Source organism: Sceloporus occidentalis, unplaced genomic scaffold (genome assembly GCF_023333645.1).
Source record: "Sceloporus occidentalis isolate IW3139 unplaced genomic scaffold, rSceOcc1.0.p SCAF_32, whole genome shotgun sequence".
NCBI classification, from domain to species: Eukaryota; Metazoa; Chordata; class Lepidosauria; order Squamata; family Phrynosomatidae; genus Sceloporus; species Sceloporus occidentalis.
Window position 1 is genome coordinate 3,196,333 of NW_028317012.1, and position 18,706 is coordinate 3,215,038.

General features: G+C 40.8%; 1 protein-coding gene across 2 annotated transcripts in view; it reads right to left on the reverse strand.

The window, feature by feature from the left end:
* Positions 1 to 9,283, reverse strand: part of LOC149298479 (low-density lipoprotein receptor-related protein 5-like) — a 52,932-nt gene extending 43,649 nt beyond the window's left edge. Inside the window, exons 1-5 of one of the 2 annotated variants that reach the window (XM_089487267.1) lie at positions 9,277 to 9,283; positions 7,971 to 8,364; positions 6,027 to 6,224; positions 2,135 to 2,331; positions 241 to 372 (exon numbers count right to left, since the gene is read on the reverse strand). In XM_089487267.1, coding sequence (XP_089343393.1) covers positions 241 to 372; positions 2,135 to 2,331; positions 6,027 to 6,220 — 523 coding nt within the window. In that variant the 5' untranslated portion in view covers positions 6,221 to 6,224; positions 7,971 to 8,364; positions 9,277 to 9,283. Of the gene's footprint in view, positions 1 to 240; positions 373 to 2,134; positions 2,332 to 6,026; positions 6,225 to 7,970; positions 8,365 to 9,276 lie in introns of those variants that run through there. The other variant, XM_089487268.1, reaches the window with a different exon arrangement.
* Between the last annotated feature and the right edge of the window lie 9,423 nt (positions 9,284 to 18,706).

The window sequence follows — 18,706 nt, forward strand, 5'->3', positions numbered from 1 at the left end:
TCTTTTCTGATAAGCGGAGATGCCAGGATTGAACCCGGGGCCTCGTACATGCGCTCTACCACTGATCTACATCCCCCAATCCTTCATGCACCCTCCTCCATGCTAATCTTATGTGCATTCTTCCAGTTTTAGTACTAGTGATGCTGAAGCAGCAATGTGCCGCACAATCCGCTACCCAGTGCCTGTGCAGTAAGTCTGCAGAAATCCAGAGTCGAGAATAATAAAATACCATTGCTTTACCTGTCTTGCAAGTTTTGCCATCCTGAGTCAGCTGCACTCCAGTGGGACAAGCACAGGCGTAAAAAGGTTCTCGTGGGGACAAAAGGCAAAGGTGGGAGCAGCCGCCATTACCATCATCACATGGTGAATAGACTAAGGGGGAAAAAAACAAGAATAAAGGTTTGAGTAACACCGTAGATTTACAAGCCAACAGCAATAAATGGAGAGCACTGCCCATTTGATAATCTTAAAGAATCAGGTGTAACCCCTTGTCACTGTTCGCTCTCCGTGTCTACATTCAGGGGTGGAGGTGACCAGGAGCCTGTATAAATAATGGTCCAGCAGAGCAGCAGGTAACGCCGCCATTGCTGGCCCAGGTCCCTCTACTCCCCTGACGTCCATAGGTATAGAGGCTCACATTGGTGGTCATTCCTATTACCTTGTTTATATAGCATCAACAATTTACACAACGCTTCTTACAATATTTAAATTCAAAGGGAACGGCAAAACAGGAATTGTCAGACTAATAGGTAAAGAGGGCCCGGCTCGCAAGCTTACGATCTAGAGGGAATGGCGCATGTAGAGGCTCAAGGTATAGTTAAAGATGGTGCCATAGAGGACTGAGGGTGCGTTAGCAGCAGATAAGATAAGAAGGTTCTAACTAAAAAGATTGCAAACTTCTCTGAACTGGGTTTTGACTTTCTTCTTGACTGCTAGTAAAAGATTAATTTAAATAATGCTACCATCGTGTTTTTCAACCCAATTCTGTATGCTGGAGAAATAGTTTTCACATTCTTATTTTAAAGCAGGTCACACTTATTAAATGCAGGATAAACACACAGTGGAAATTCGCTTTTATTAAATTCTTTAAAAAAAATGTTAGTGTAGTTGAACAAAAACAAACGCTTTCACTTGGTTTATTTCATGAAGGTTCCGTAATTAAGTTGTAAAACTTCAAGAAAATGCAAACGATTTTCTCCTTTGTCATGGGAAAATGAAAAGAATATGAAAGGGGGAAATGAGAACATTAAGAAAAAAGAAAATGAAAATAAACATAATAAAGGCTCATTTAAATGGCAAATTAAATTTTCAGAATTGTGAACCAGGACATGAAGTTTATATAAAGATTCCAGTAGTATATAATGTAACAAGGAAAAGAGTATTTAAATATTAGGCTATTCTTATTTGTGAATACAGAGAGAACTTCTAAGGAGGTAAAGGCCAGTGATTTGGTTGAATTTTTTGGATGGTTGGCATAAAAACCAGGAACAAAATTACTTGTTTGTTATGATTTCTGCTGAACGTGTGCCAAATATTTCCCCATAAGGCAAGGGCACTGATAGGCAGACTTTGGCTCGTATGAGGTCCACTTGTTGACCAGCCCTGTCAAGCATGTTTCTATAATATTCTCAAAGCTGGCCCTTGGAAACGTCCATATCGACTGCCGTGGTCAAACAGCTAAGAGCTTCCAGACAGAAACCCCATATCATCATATGTATAGAGCCATTTTTTGCTTGCCAGCTCAGCCACGGGGGGTATATATATATATATGCGCAGAAGGCACTCCCATTCAACGGCTGCTCCTCAATATCTTTATAAGTTTAACAAATTCATATGAAGTACCTACAAAGTAAGTTAAGCTGTATGGGACACTATACTTTCCCCTTAATGAATGATCCACCACTGTAAGATTACATTTATTACACTGAAGTAGCCATAAGTAAACTGTAATGAAGAAAAAGTCGTAGTCATAGGATTGTTTGAGTTTTATGACATAAAAAGAAATAAAGATTTTGAAACCAGATATAAGTGTGATCTGCTCCGCAGCCCTTGACCCGAAATACTATAATGCAGACTTGCCAGTTTTAATTCAGTCTACAACTCCAACAACAGAAATGAGTACGCATTTACTCACAATGCGGCTGGCGCTCCTGGCTGAACACTTGTATGTCCATGGGAGAGTAGAGCGAGCTGAGGATTTCTCTGCCTTTATCTCCGCTGTGTTTATTGCAGGCATGGATGGAGCGTGTCTGCCAGTCCGTCCAGTATAGGGTGTCACCCGCCACCGTCAGAGCAAACGGATGCGTGAGGCTTCCTTCAACCACCTTTTGCCTACATGGGGTAATACCAAAGAGGTCAATACAGAATCCCCCGGTGACCCAAACAAGTTTGATCGGCACATAAAAGTAAAAGCATACGGTGACGCAGAGGGACAGTGCGGCAAATTAGATCTGCACCCATGTCACTAAAACCACAAACTGAAACAATAAGAAAGAAAGGCTGTGCTCGTAAAATCTCAGGACGTAAAGTGAGAAGATGTTCTACGTGGAATGTACTTTTGAGTCTCATATTCTGGAACTTGGAGCCACAATCCATCAGCACACATGTTGGTTGTAACCGATGATCCACGGCTCCAGACATCCGACATAACTATAAAGAAACCATACCCCGCATATAAATGCAGCGTCGTTTAGAATTTCCCAGTTTACGTCATAGTGATAAAACATTAATAAAACATGCCAGTGCACGGATTACTAGAAATAATTGTGCAAAACGCCATTTTCCGTATAGGTCCTGTATAAAGGATGCTCAATTGTCTTAATATGGATTAAAAAAAAAGATGAAAACAAGCAATTACTTTTAAATCATGGTTAGCCTTTTAATCTCATACTGATGTCTATTGTTATTTATTGCTTTATATAGCGCCATTTTATTAGAGATCGCTGCTAATAATGTTGCTTTAACACGGGAAACGTCTCTCTCAGCCGACGCTAAACACGAGATGTTCTCTTTGGCACCGTTTTGCTTTTTGAAAGTGGAAAAATATCTTGCGAAATTCCACACTTTCGCAAACTAAACAAGCATGTTGACAATCGCTGGGAAAAGGTTACAGTCTGACCTCGTATGTAGACTAACAGTATATTTGGTTCTTTCATTTAAAGTCTCTTTTTTTTTTTTTTTTTAAACAAAGTCTTCTAAATTGAACTACCCAAAACCCAGACATCGCTTTTTGGTTGTTGCTCTCTCTAGAATGTGTGTGAATTTAAAATTCTGCTAGAATTACTTTTAGGTCTTTGATAAAAGCCGCTTGCACATTTCAAATGACGGGTCTCTCCCATCAGCCAGCAACGTATGTCTAAAAAATTGCACCTGATCTGCGGTCACTTACAAGCGAGATGGAAATCACTCGAATTTACCCCAAGATAGTAAGTGTAGATCTAAACTAGATTTCCCCTAAAAGAAAAGCCCCATTCATTCACTTTCCTGATCATCAGGAGGTATGTGGTTATACTCCATGTATGAAAATGTTCCATGGGTTTGAAATGTCATTGTAATATGGTCAGAATACCTGAAGAATAACTATAAATTATTAAAATAAATGGTGGGGTACTTTAATACTGCAACCACAAGCTTATGTACATAGCGATACCTGGCAAGGTAGATTCAAAGGGACTAAATACATTCACTTCATTAATAGAATTTAATAATTCTCAGACTTAGTGCTTTTGTCACTAGAACATTATAAGCAAAATCACTGCTTGAATAGATTTGGCAGGGATATTTCCAATGGGCTTCCATTAATGTAAAGTCATCAAGCGCTCCCAAGAAGTTAAAGTGATAACACTTACTTATTGCTAGGGAAATGAATGTACTCATTCTGTCACACCATTATCCAATGTAAACTGAAATTGGACCATACCAACCAAAAAATGAGTATTGAGCTGTCGTGTAGAGCGATTTGGAATGAGGTGATATATACAGTACAAGGGCATATGATGCGCCCCTGCTGCACAGTGCCCCCCCCTCAGGCTTCTTGGGGCAAAAGTGGACACTGATGCCCCAATGACGTCTGCTGCTAATATAATTTACAATAGGCATCAGCAGGATATTTATAACCATTTATTTTATTTGTAAAACTGGCACCTGGCCTTGATTGGCTCTATAGTACGACCATATATATTATTATTAATACATAAAAATAAATAATAAAGGTATTGATATCCCACATGCACATTGATAGAAAACGGGATACAAATATGAAGGTTGGTCCAGCATTTTGTTAGCGAAGCTGTGTCATCGTCATATTTATAACTAACTTATCTTTTGGGCTTATTTGACTTTTCTTAACTTATTTCTAAACTGTTTTAGTATGTTAGAGAACTGGGTGTAACATAGGACCATTACTCATCTATTTAATGAGTAAAGTATATAATTAATCACTCTTCTGAGATAACATCACTATGCTCGTCACCTGGTGGTGCACACTATTGTTAAAGAAATTAAATAATTCCAGCATTACGCCTGCATACTATAAAACTTTTTGTATGTGCAGAGAGAACTACACCCAAGCTGGTGGTCCACAAGATAAGAAGACTAGCTTCACACCCAATCTGCTGGTCCATGAGACTTGCTTCACTATATTCAAATTTGTGCTTTCTGTGTGTGATGGGTGTTGACATGATTAAGACTATAAAAAGTCCCTGTTTATCTTGATGAACAGAGCGCTCTCTTGGGTTACACTAAGTGTATGTCTATTTGTATATCACTCCGTTGTAAGCCCTTTGAATAAAATAAGTCTCACTTAATTTGGACCAACTGTTTCACGCTGATTCTTCCACAACACTATGCAAACAAATGGACATCTCTACAAGGAAGCAAACACTTTTAGAAGGAAGCAGAAAGAGAAGATTGCAACATAAAGACAATATACCACGATAAAGACAATAGATATGAGTGTGGTAGACATCTTATTTCAAAACTATGGCCATTAACATGGAGTTGGCAAGGCTTTCCACAAGATTCTGGAGAGTTTCTGTGGGAACTTTTGCCCATTGATCCCGATGAGGTCAGACACTGATGTTGGATGAGAAGGTCTGGCTCGCAATCTCTGTTCCAGTTCATCGTAAAGGTGTTGGATGGGGTTGAGGTCAGGGCTGTGTGCGACCGGTCAAGTTCTTCCACACCAAACTCGTACAACCATGTCTTTATGGACCTTGCTTTGTGCACTGGGGTATATTCATGCTGGTATAGAAAAGAGCTTCCCCAAACAGTTCCCACAAAGTTGGACACATAGCATTGTCCAAAATGTCTTGGTATGCAATAGGATGAATTACTCTTCACTGGATCTAAGGGTCCTAAACACAGACTTTACAGCAGGCGCTATGCATTCCGGTAAGTAGTGTTCTCCTAATATCGGTCAAACCCTGGTTCATCCACCAGACTTCCAAATAGTGAAATGTCATCCATCACTACAGAGAACACATTTCCAGTGCTCCAGAGTCCAGCGGAGGTGGCTTTACGGCACTCCAGACGACACTTGGCGTTGTGTATAGTGATCTTCGACTTGTGTGCAGCTGCTCCACCATTAAACTCCGGGCACATAGGGTTTGTGCTGATGTTGCTTCCAGAGGCACTTTGTAACTCTGTAGTGAGCGAGGTTAGAGAGGACTTCGGTCAGCGGCCCTGCTCTGTGAGCGTGAGTGCTCTATCACTCCAGGGCTGAGCTATTACTCCTGGACACTTTCACTTCACAATAATAGCAGGGAACACGGGCTGAAATTTCATGGCTTTCCATGACAGTGCCATGCTTAAAGTCAGTGAACTCTTCAGTACAACCCATTCTACTGCCGATGTTTGTCCGTGGAGATGGCTGCCTTGATTTTATACACATTTGTGGTGTGACTGAAACACCAAAATGCAATTAGGAGGGTGCCCACGTACTTTTGGTCAGAGTGTATATACTTGACTGTTAATAATCAAGTTTGTACATTAACGCAAAACCAAAAAGGAAACAGCAAAACACATACCTGTAAGAACCATCCAGATTGGCTCTGTGAATGAAACTCAGTTTGGCATCGGCCCAGTAAAGCTTTAGCTCTTCCAGGTCAATAGTTAGCCCATTGGGCCAATAAATATTGCTATCGACGATAATTTTACGGCTGCCCCCATCCATTCCAGCACGCTCAATCCGTGGTGTTTCTCCCCAATCTGTCCAGTACATGTACCTGCAAAGAGAAAAGAAACCCATTCCTAAATCTCAATCACAATTAGATCAGTGTTTTTGTGTGTGTGTGTGTAAATATCATAAATATTTTATATTATGATCGTTTTTAAGTAAGACAGTTATACATACATTAATATTCTACCACTTTTTGAAAGAAAGACAAAGGAATGTTAATGACAATTAGTATGTTGATCATTTGGCTCATTTCATTTTTTTTTTTTAATTATTATTATAAATGTCCTTAGCTATATAAACACTGAAAGAAAAAAATGTGGCAAGGAGATAGGGTCATGGGAACATTTTTCTTTAATTATTATTATTAATGGGGGATTTAGTCATACTTGCCAATTTTCTATACTCCCACCGCAAGACACCATGAGTTGATGCATCTCCTTATGCACAAATCAATGGCCGTTGCGGACAATATTTATGTGACAACTTGCAACAAACAGGACATTGGCTGGGACAGCAACACATGGAACATAAGCCTGCTTCTGGAGAGTGACCGGGAAGTTTCAGGGACGCTGGCAGCTATGTTTCTACTTACGTTGGCACAAATGGGTGATGTGAATGGGGAAGTATGGAATACTGAATCAACACCTTGAGAGCTCACAGATCCCTCAAGCTGAAACACCCCACTTCAATTCTTGTTCAAATGACTTTTTTTTTCCTGGAGTTGCAGTATTTCCTGAAGGTAAGTGCCTATTATTTTTTTTCCCCTAGGTTTGAAGAATGTACATTAAAGTATGTATAAAATATTCTTCCCCACACACTGGAGAAGACTCTTTGATCTGCCGTGGCTCTATCATAAAAGCCCGGACAGCCAGAAGTGTCAGTACCCCAAGGCTGCCTTTTATAAAGGGATACCACAGCGACAGCAACCCAGTGAACGCCGACCAAACAGACATGAAAGCGCAGAGGACAAAACAAATATTTACTTTAAATAGTAATTGAGTTGCATTACACAACAGAAAAGTAATCAAAGACAAGCTGGTAAACACAACAGCAGCAGCTTGTTACGGTCAAGATCACAAAGTACAAGAGGAGGAACCACAAAGACGATGGTGTAATGTGAAGGTAGGTGGTGTTCAGGACGACAATCGTTCCGATGGCTTTGTTTTTGCAAGGTTTCACAACACAAAACAACACAAAACAACATCTTCATAAAAAAATAAAAAAACTTCTAAAGAGCAGTTTAGACAATCTGTTATAGCGTGACTACTGGTCCCCAACTTAAAGGGTCGATTTACTGCCCCTGACACAAAAGGTTGCATTATTAAAGTACCTTCTCTAGAAACAAAGCACTTGCCCAAAGGTACAAGCTGCAGCTTCATAACTGCAGCCTCCCTTCTCCTCTGGGGTCTAACAGTTCTCAATTGCATCTTCTCTCGCTTCAGTCCGCACCTACAAAAAGGTGCCTCAACCACTCTACATATACATCGACTTAACGTTAGGGGAAAGATTATCCAGCAGATCCCGAGAACGGGAATTTAAGACAGCCACCCCATGGTATACACATAAGGAAAGTTTGTATATATATATATATATATATATATATATATATATATATATATACATATACACACACCGCTTACAAAACTTGACAACTATTTGAAAAGTGGCAGTATGGCTACCAGATGAGTATGGTGACAGAACAGGAAGGAAAATTAAACATATAAAAACTATATGTATAAAAAGAAACTCGATGATAATCTTGAACATAGAGGCATTAAAGCCAACAACGTACCCATGTGCAGGATCGAGAGCTATGGCTCTTGGTTGATCGAGATCTTGCCAAAAGAGGACTTTTCTGTATGTCCCATTGAGGTTGGCAACTTCTATTCTGTTGGTTTCGGAGTCTGTCCAGTATAGTTTTTTGCCAATCCAGTCACAAGCCAGACCATCTGGAGAAACCAACCCAGATATGATGACATTCTGCAAGCTCCCGCTGTGATTATAAAGAGTTTGTTTGATAGACTCTTCACTGACGTCTGTCCAGTAAATAATTCCTTTGGAGTAGTAGAAGTCCACAGCAGCAGCATCCTCCAAGCCGCTTACCACAACAGTAGACTCCAGCTTTGATCCTCCTGCATCAACCAATCTGACATCCCGACGGTTGGCGAAAAGCAATAAAGGGGCCGCTGGAATAAAGAGGGAGAAAAAATTATGTATCAATAACAGATATTCTTTAACAACGATTCAACAAAATTGCAGACCAATCCAGTTCATCCCTCCAACACATATGGTGAAGTCCCATACAAATGTTACACAGGATTTACGTGAGCAGGGCAGTCAACACACATGTAATCTGCAGGCATTCTGAAACATTGCTAACATTCTAATAAAAGAAAGTACATCCTTCAAGCCCCGGCAGGAAAGAATACTATCAGGATATCCTCAAGTGACCGTGAGGGAGCCGGTAGCTGTCACACTGACAGGTTCATCACAACTCTGGAAAGAATTTCAACAAAAAGTTGGCCTGGGGGCACCCGAGTGTTTTCACAGAACAGTTCAATCTCAGGACGACATATCAAGTCGTAAGAATACAGTGTCTTGGGAGAGACTTCTATCCCTATTCACCATTATACTGGTATTATCAGGCGCGGACTGGCCAAACTCTCACCCAACCTGCCACTCCAGCGGCAGAGCGGGTGTCGTGGCGTGCGGCCAGCGGATGGATACGCTCGGCCACATGATTTGGCGGCATCAAAACTTAACATGCGGCCCCTAAAAGTGCCAGGGCCGTCCCCTCGTCGCCAGTCCATCCGCGGATTTTTAACCCTTATATTGATTTAAATCTGTGAATTTACATTAAACTAGGATTTGCAGCCTCTTATGGTCATCCACTCTGTAATTATGGTTGAGTTTTGCATAAGGTCCCTGGCCTTACGCCATCATGTCAGTAGGTTTCCGAAGTATTAATAAAGCAGGCAAAGGAAGATACACAATGAGGTGTCTGAACTATCTGTTTTCATAAACCTTCGGCAAACGAAGCCGACACACGGAAATGCAAATAAATGAACAAGTATCGCCACCCACTTCAAAGCAAACACATTGAGAAAGGGTGCCTTGCATGGGCTCCTTCATGAACGTATTGTTTACCCAGCCGGCCGGCAGCAAAAGAAACAAAGTTCATGCAGAGACTGAAAAATATTGGTCATGGACTAAACTACATTAAAAATGGAACTGGTGAGTGTACCTCAGTCGTGCTCTGAATCTGGATTTTTAACCTCAGAAATAATATATTTATCATTAATAGAGGTTCCTAACACCCTCTAAAATCACCTCCCGTTCTATCATTTCTTCACCTAGACTAATATACGATCAAAACGTAACTTCTAACAAAAATTATTATTTGTTAACTTTGCAAACAAAACCCTTTAGCGGCTCCCTTAAAAAAAAAAGCACAAAATAATTTGCCAATGTGATCCTTTTTGTTAAGATTAAGCCTTAGGGTCATTTCTGAACAAAAAAAATAGCCTGCAATTTGTGTTTGTGCAATTAATAACAATTAGACATGTTTCACAGACAAATAAATGGCATCAGTGCAACGATCAAAACTGACATTTAAGTAGAAAAAAAAGGGATCCAGAATATAAATTTAGAAAAAAAAGAATCTCCTGCTGATGTTAACTCCATGGGAGACTCGCTGCTTCCTAATGCTTTAGAACAGGCGCGTCTAGTCTGCGGCCCTCCAGCTGCTGCAGGACTACATCTCCCATAATGTTCAGTTAAGGTGCTGGCTGAGGAGGATGGGAGATGTAGTCCTACAGCAGCTGAAGGGCCGCAGTTTGGACGCCCCTGCTTTAGAAACACAGAACTACTGGCTCTAAGTCCCGTTAAAAGTAATAGCTTGAAGCTTGTAAGAACTTGGGGGGGGGTGATTGCTCCCTTCTGATTCAGTCCATAGGGGCTTCAAAGTTTTTAGTCCCATGCCAAATTCATACTTCCAATTATCTGCACTTTTCGTGATCTCAGAAAATAAAAATCAAACAATTGTGAAACAGTCCCTTTAAAAGCAAAAAAATCTAAGCTTTGATGAAAAGCCATTGGCAAAAAGCGCTGTCTCCGGTACGCCAAGAAAACAAGAGCGTGATCAAAGTCAATGCGCGCACGTGAGCGAGGTAGTGTGCCAGTCCGTTGCTACACGAACCAAACATCTGGATCCGCCGAGCGAATAAAGCAAAAGCACAGCCTTATCTTTACTTTCATTAAAACATTTTACATTCTAAAACAGAAAAGTAGGTAGAGTTCCAGCAGAACACACACACACTCATACATACACACTCACAAAAAAACCACCTTAAACATTTCAAGCAATGTACAGAATACACAAGCGTTCAGCATACTGATCTCCATTGTTCTATAGCTTCCTACAAGCACAGGTGGGTGACCGGATTCCTTGTAAGACACGCAACCTGGAAACAGCACATTTCACTTGAATGCCTCCTCCAAAGGCTTCTGGGAGAAAGACTTCTTCAAAGTCGCAGAACAAACAAAAGTATCAAAACGCGTGTTCTCTTTTCAGGAACACAACGTGGAAAGGTTTATATAACAAACTAAAAACATGCCGGCCCTAAAAAGCGAGCTCTATACGACAGCTTTATGCATAGATTAGCACCTACGTATTTGCACACACAACGTTTGTAATATTACCTGCTGATACTTGTCAAAATATACCGGTTACGGTTGGAGTGTTAATAGTAACAAGACCGGCAATCAGTTTGATACATAAACTAAATGCCTTCAAAGAAATAAGGTTAAAAAAAAAAAAGAAAAAAGTGCAGTAATCCTAAAGTATCCTTAACTTAAACTACCTAAAGCTTGTGCTTTTTGTTTAGCATTCAGTGCAATTGTTTTCAGCTACATGTTTAACCCCGCGGAAGCCAAGATCAGAGTCTGAGAGTGGAAAGGACAGCATTCCCGAACCTGAAGTTCTCTCTTCTCTCCTCTTATAAAGGCTGCCTGAGGCCATCATCATCATCATCAACTTTACAAGAAAGCAGAGATAACTTAATGGAATAATCCGGGGAAAGGGAAGCTATGATACGTCCGCACCCTTGGTATATACATATGGCGGGTTTTAATTCCATATATCATGGGGTGGAGATCTTCGGATACGGCACTTATTGTGTCTAGTAACCGGTCACTATACCTAGAGCCCCGGCAGCCCATTGTAAAGGGAGACTTTAATGCATACGATAGCTGTGTGGCGCCTTTACATTTCCACGCCGTTTGTATGCGAATGTTTAAAGAGCAGAGGATATGCTACAGTAAATGCCAAGGCGTGAACGAGGTGGTGATTTACAGAGGTAAATGTATTGACAGATACAGGAAAAAGGTTTCAAAAATAGACATGAGTAAATAATCATCTGAGAAGGTTATCAGGTTACCAGTTTATATATTGAGCTGACATCCGGAGATAAGGGAAAGGATTGTGTAACTAAATAAATGTATAGAAACTACCTATACCTAAAGCTTGTGTTTCGTTGTTGTTTTTTTTTTTTTATCAATCCGTGCTATCGCTATGGCAATATCTAGAATTATAGTTCACAGAACAGAAGACTGGCAGCAGTCGGTGGCAAAGTCAGCATTATCTACATAATTTCCCATCCTTGGGGTTCTCTCGCTTCATCTCGCCCCCCAAACTCACATGCAAAGGCAGAGATAAATGAATCAAAGATGTTAATATGCCTTTCCCCGCATTAAGGGGGGGAGGGGGGGTAAATGTACCGTATATATTGCACATACATGGACAAGTCTGCCTTAATTATCAAGAGCTACAAAATATTTTTAACAGAGCATAGATTATCTGTGCTAAATGACACTGCCACTTATTATATATAATATATATATATTATATATACACACACATATTCACATACATATAAAATATATAATATATTACACACAGAAAGAGAACATCCAGCTTCTTAGGTTACTTAAGTGGCTTTTCAGCCTGAGCCTCCGCATTCAGAAGCGAGAAACGGGCCCCAGCTGTTATTTATGCATATGGAATGAAAGACTTGCCTAAATAAATATTTTCACAGCCCACATTAAGTCCCGATCCGATTATTCACCAAATACACACCAACTATGCCAGCATGCTCTGGAATACTCGGCACCATACCGGGTGCGTGATTCAGTCAGGGGCAAAGACATTGATGCATATACCATTCGTTAGTTGACTGCTAAAGGAGTGTATTCACTAATATTATTGCAGACCTCTCTGTATGCATGACAAACACCCCGACTCCATTATTATACCGCCTGAGATAACCAATAGAACATCTCAGTTTTAACTGCCCAGGGACCCAACAATATGAAGTCTGTAAAGCATTCGCAAACTTTCCAAACAATATGCTAAGTGTAATTGTAATCTGCGCTTATTGACACTGGTGTCTGCACTTTGTGAAAGAGGCTATTGTTCTAGACGGAGTTCAGAGCAGGTGAGAAGTGTCTATTGGAATCGCACATTCATCATTTCCCAAATCAGCCGTCTCCTGAATGCTTGTTCCGTGACCCAGACGGCCGGCCACAGGTGAAGCTTCACGAGGACGTGCCCAGAGTCTGCTAGGGGAATCAAGAACCGAGTGCTGTTGTGTTTTGGCATCCTCATGCAGCACACAATATCTATTACTCCAAATCATGGCGTTAGAACTGAATGCCTGCCTTAAGACAGAAGACATCTACCGGTCGCAAAGGCTTGAGGGGGGGGGATACATCTTCATACACACCTGAGTAAAAGGTACCTTGACACATGTTGTCAGCTAATTGATGGCAAATGGGAACCAGATGATCTAGTTTACCTTCACTTTAATGATCTAGGCTGAACCTCGAGTACAGGGTTAAGAGTATCCCGAGACCTTTTTGCGTCTTTTGAATAGACTATTCCTAGATATATAGAGCCAGTCAACACAATACAAATCAACTACACGCAGATGGTGGCTATAATCATATAGGTCCGTGGGGGAAACCGCGGGCTTGTAAAGGGGACATCGTCACGGCCCCAATTTGTTCTTAATGAAATCTGCAATATTTTATCATCAAGCATACACAAAGGACATATTATTGCACTATAATACAATCAAAGTTAACCTGGAATGGTTAAAATATTACACATAGTCTTAAAGACAAAGGCAACTCCATAAAGGCATAAAGGAGAAAAGCGACACTTTGTAAAAATCAGCTGCTTCCCAACACGGATTCCGGCGCGCACGCCTAAAGGGGACAAAGCGCAATATCTGAGTCCATTAACAAATAGATCTATTAAAAGAAACGTCTGTGTCCCAGAAAGTAAAACAGGATACCGCATTGTCTAAAAATACGGCAGGACTCCGCAATGCCGCTGTGTTTATGCGCTTGTTAAATTAAACGGAGACAGGCTTTGTGCGTTGACACGCTGCCCATCCTAAATATGTGCTAGAATCCTCCCTGAGGAAACTTTGGTTCTTATTAGAACGCGCGTCGTAAGCCAGCAGAGGAATTCAGGGGTTTTTTTTCTTTTTAGGCTGAAGCTGAAGACTGTAATGGAGTGTAAGAGCCCTCGTCTCCTTCTGTGCCAGTATATCGCAATGTTATTATCCTTGTTGTTCATTTTCACCGGTCCCTATTGTATGGAATCGGCTGGCGCTCTAGGAATCAAATCTCATTTAAAATACTACACTGAGAAGAGGAAAAAAAAAATGAGAGCGGAATACAGTCCATTGTGAATGAACTAGCGACATTGTGAATGAACTAGAAACAATCTAAAACGGAACAGGCATTTCTGTAGATAAAAAGTAAGGAAAAGAATGTTAAAGAAGTTATACAAAGATCTCTGTTGCTTTTGGAAACCTAGGACCAGACTGCTAAGAACAAGGCGGCTCTGACACTTTTAAGGTCAGTGGCCGACTATGACATAAGGTGCCGCACGCTATGTGGCCGAGCGTACCTGCCTAGCGGCCACATACTGTAGTACCCAATCTGCCGTTTATGGAGTGATGACTGGCAGCGACCCAGAGGGCATTTCCTCGGAGTGCCAGATGGACTACCCAGAACCATACAAACCTGTGAAGGCATAGGATGCTCAATGCACTTTAGCTGGCTTATTCCCATGTTTGTTGCCCTTATACAAGTCTATAAAATGTCCCACTCGGTTCTTAAGGCATAAAAATACAAAAAATACGGTTAAAAATAAATATACCCTGTCCAGTCTGTCCGTTATAAAAATGTCTAGAAGGTAAAAGTGATTTTTAAAAAGTTTCATATGTCTCTAAATGGCTAATGTTCACATCCACAGACAAAAGAAGGTATGCTGAAACTATATGCAACAAAACCTCACACATGCGATATAACTTTGTATTTAATGCCCAAAGAAAAATATTTTTCTTCCTCTTTAAAAACGATACACAGAAATGATCACTTGACTTCTGCTTAGCCAAGCTTATAAACACAGACAAGGATAATGCCAGCAGTAATTAAATCGTCGGATAACACGAGAGAAGAATTTATATAAAAAGAAAATATGTGTTCTAATAACGAGAAAGGGAACTAATCTCCGCTAGAACCGCGGGTATCGATGTTTAATTAACTGAATCAGCCGCTTAAGGTAGTTTTCACATTATAAAAGAGCGGTGAGATTTTCGACACACAACTAAATCAGTTAGTAATATATATATATATATATATATATATATAAATGATATTTAGAAGTGAAATTCACTGTTGGAAGTGGTGGTTACAGGATGAGGAAAAAGTATCCGAATGTCGCTCGTATCTGCATGATTATTCCTCCCCATTGTTTCTATACATATAAAAGCCTTGTCACGGTCAGTGACGTATACCCGGCATAAGTCCCCCTGGTACCTTTGAAACTATTAAAGTTTCTGATCATTGTTGAGGCTCAGGTAGCCGCTGTAAGGGGAGATGGAAATAACACAAAGCCTTACAATCTGTGAAATAACTGACAAGCGCCGCAGCAACATAGTACTGAGGAGCGTTTGATGCGCTTCACACTTCAGGGAAATAGTTGAAAGGACCAGGCCCCTGAAAGGCCGTATGAGGCCACCGGCCAGCAGCGCTCCAAGCCCCTAAGAGTCAATGTGGGTACCTGTATGCTCCCGAGCAGATAACTAATAATAGGCATCTGGGAAAGCCTGTCGAAGGCGATAGTGCTAGGCTCAGACACGTATTAATATACTGCTATTAATATATACATTCCAGTTGAAACAAACAGTACTTTGCTGCGCAGGAGAACATGATTGATGCAGCTCAGTTCTTTTTGACAGGCGACACAGAAGGTGCAGAATTGAAATTCACGCATCACTGGAAATGAAATCGGTGTTTGAGACGGTAAAATAAACAGCTCTTTCATGGAAGAGATTTCTGGAGGTGCCTGCGAACAGAACAAGAGACCAGCAACGCATCCCCGGCACAGCTTTTCCTGCCCAAACCTGCTTCCCATAAAGCGGACTCGCCGGCCGAGCATTTCTGTTCACATAAAGTGACTTCCTCCTAAAAATAAATAAAAAGCCCCGGAGATGACACCAATAACCGCCCCCCCCCCCCCCCCAAGAAAATCCGGACTTTAATAATAAAGCCCTTTATTGTCAATATACGGATTAGAGTCTTTTGGGACAAGTAGTGCGAAGAGAGGGACCGTTTCTCTCATCTGAATGATGGCTTGTAAGACAGTGACCCTGTAATCTGTACAAATAATAAAAACCTGATAGCTTTACAACATACAACGAATAATAAATATATATATAATAAAAATGTTTCAGCCTGTCTGTTTTCACCACATTGGCCGCCGAGCCATATATAGCGGTCACCCTATGTGTGGCGGTGTATGATTAACGTGCCCTTCTGTTCATAGGACTCTTATTACGTTCCTCATGGATCTAAGTGCAAATAACATGGTTTTGATCATTTGTTTTAAAGATGCCTGAGAAATTTGGAACAACCATAAGTTACAACCAAACATGTTCTAGGAACATACCGAATATAACACGGCCTCAGCTGATATGAATGAATTAGGCGGCCACGGAATCAACAAGGACATAGAGAGCGATGAAGACCGAAGACCGTCTCATTCCTATAAATCCAAGACTCACTGAAACAAGCCGAGAATCTCCCATCCTCCTTGAAACATTTTACAGTTCTTATAGAAAAAATGGAAGCTAAACATAACACAACATACAGATACTTTGTGTTAACACAATATGACACTTTGTAAGGTATTTGTGATAAGATATGTCTCCTCTACTGAGAAACACCACACAGATTTATAATCCTGGAGCAAACATTTAAAAAGGTATCTGCATGCTGATTGGACCAAACCCAGGGTTGCTATGGTGATAAAACCACTATTGCACCTGAACATCTCACGGTCTGCAATGGATCCCCCTTTCCAGATTCTACAGCTTTTAAAGTCTATATATATATGTTATTTTATACATGGCACAGGAAACAGGGCGCGCTCAGTGCCCATAGATAAACATAAAGGGATACAACAGGGTACAAGAATTATTTTAAAGAGGAAGAACAAGCAGTCGAAGACTAGAGAATTAATGTAAGGAAGCAAGAGGTAGACTTGCAATACGAAGACTTGACAGCCAGTCTTCGTATTTAATAAAACTGCCGATCGGCCTCGTATATAAAGCACAACAAAAACTTCAGAATGGAGAGAAAAAAAAAAAAGAGAGTTGGGTGCAGAGAATCTCTACCGTAAACTCGTCGCTCGTCACCTAACTGCTTACGCAATGTATTTAATAAAACCGCTTTGACAGATTTAAAGACTATATCTCTGCAACAAAAAATAGGAGAGGAACCTAATTAAAATACAGCACCTGACGATGAAGTACAAATCGCACACGGCACCGGAAGGCATTAGTAGGTATTAAGTGTGTATTTTATAAATAATAATTATAACATTAGAGTGGCTAATATGCACGCAAGTTCTTCCCATTCCGACACGTGTCCCCGAAAATGCAGGTTCTTCCTCTCGGGTAAGTTCATGGACTAGCCCTCCAGCAGAGGCGGTAGGCATTATGCACAAACAGTTAATAACAAGAAAATAAGCTAAATGCATCCATACCTATTCGGTATAAGGTTGTTTTACGTTGACAATCGCAATATCTTTGATCTGTGTTGTTATAATATATGTTATAAATTTGTGTTCTTAAAACCGTCTACTAAGTTCTTGACATTACTCTCTTGTCCTGAGCCGAGCTGGAGGCCGGAGCACTGCAAGGACATCAAGCGCCGACGGCTCATCAAGCTCATTAAAAGCTTCATTGCTTTCTCGAAGACCGTTGCGTGGTAAACTGCGTGAAGCTGCATCTAAGACCTGAATCGCATAAGGCTTTTGTGGGTATGGACCGCTTGGTGTCCAGCTAAAGGAATCAAGAGCTTTCTTCTTCCTTAGGAGGCCACATATTCTGTCACCAAGGTCACCGCAGTCTGACTCTTCATCCCGGTAAACCCCCGCGAACCGGTGTAAATATACTAAATGGAGACTGTACTGTAAGAGTTTCTGCCTAGACTTCCCGTGCATAAATAATGTAAATGATGTGAAAGGGCAAGATGTAGATTTAGGAACCCTTGTGCAGAATCCCATCTTGGGGGAAACTACGTTTTTAGCTCCTGGTCCACACAGTAAAGCTGAATGACCTTTCTCCCATTGAGTCAACAGTTTGACTGAGCATGTGTTTGATGTAAAATCTGGATAATGCTAAAGTCCGACTACTATTCTCAATGTCAGGCAGATGTCACCCTCCCTCCTACTCACTGACCTTCGCGCATAAACATGGTCGAGTCTCCCCGCTTTCAAAACGACAGCTCTTCTAATTACAGGTCATGTCTGGAAACTGGGTGGCCCAATGTGAAAGAAAACAGACCTTCTGGCAATGTTCTGAAAACATCGGTCGAAGAAGCAAATAGAAGTGGAATCCCGAGGTATTCGAAACATTTGCTATTTGAGGAACACACAAAATGTTCATTGAAGAATTGCGTACAGGGGAAAAGCGACATGCTAATATGCCAAACTACATCTCCCATGATGCTTGGCGAGTCACACAAGGGCCCTCGTTACCAAATGTATTGGTTTGCCTTAGTCTGTGAATTCGAGTTTTGTTATACGCTGTATGAAGAGCTGCATGAATTGTTCTCGCTAAATCATAAATAATAATAATAATAATGTTGTTGTGCTACAATAGCACAAAACCAAATAAAAATGGCATATCAGAAGAAATCATATTATTGAGGAATTACTTCTCAGTGGTAGAGTAGTACGAGGGCCTGTCAGCCGCCCAGAAACTCTCTGCTTCGAGTTTTTTTAATGATAAATCTCAAGAACAAGGGAAAAAAGGAATCGCAAAGTCCCCTTTATAATAACACTACATCAGGAATCATAAAAAGAAAGGCAACATCAGAAATATGTGAACCTAAAATGCAACATTATTACAAAAAAAACCGTAGCAAAAATAAGAAGTTCTCCCAAGC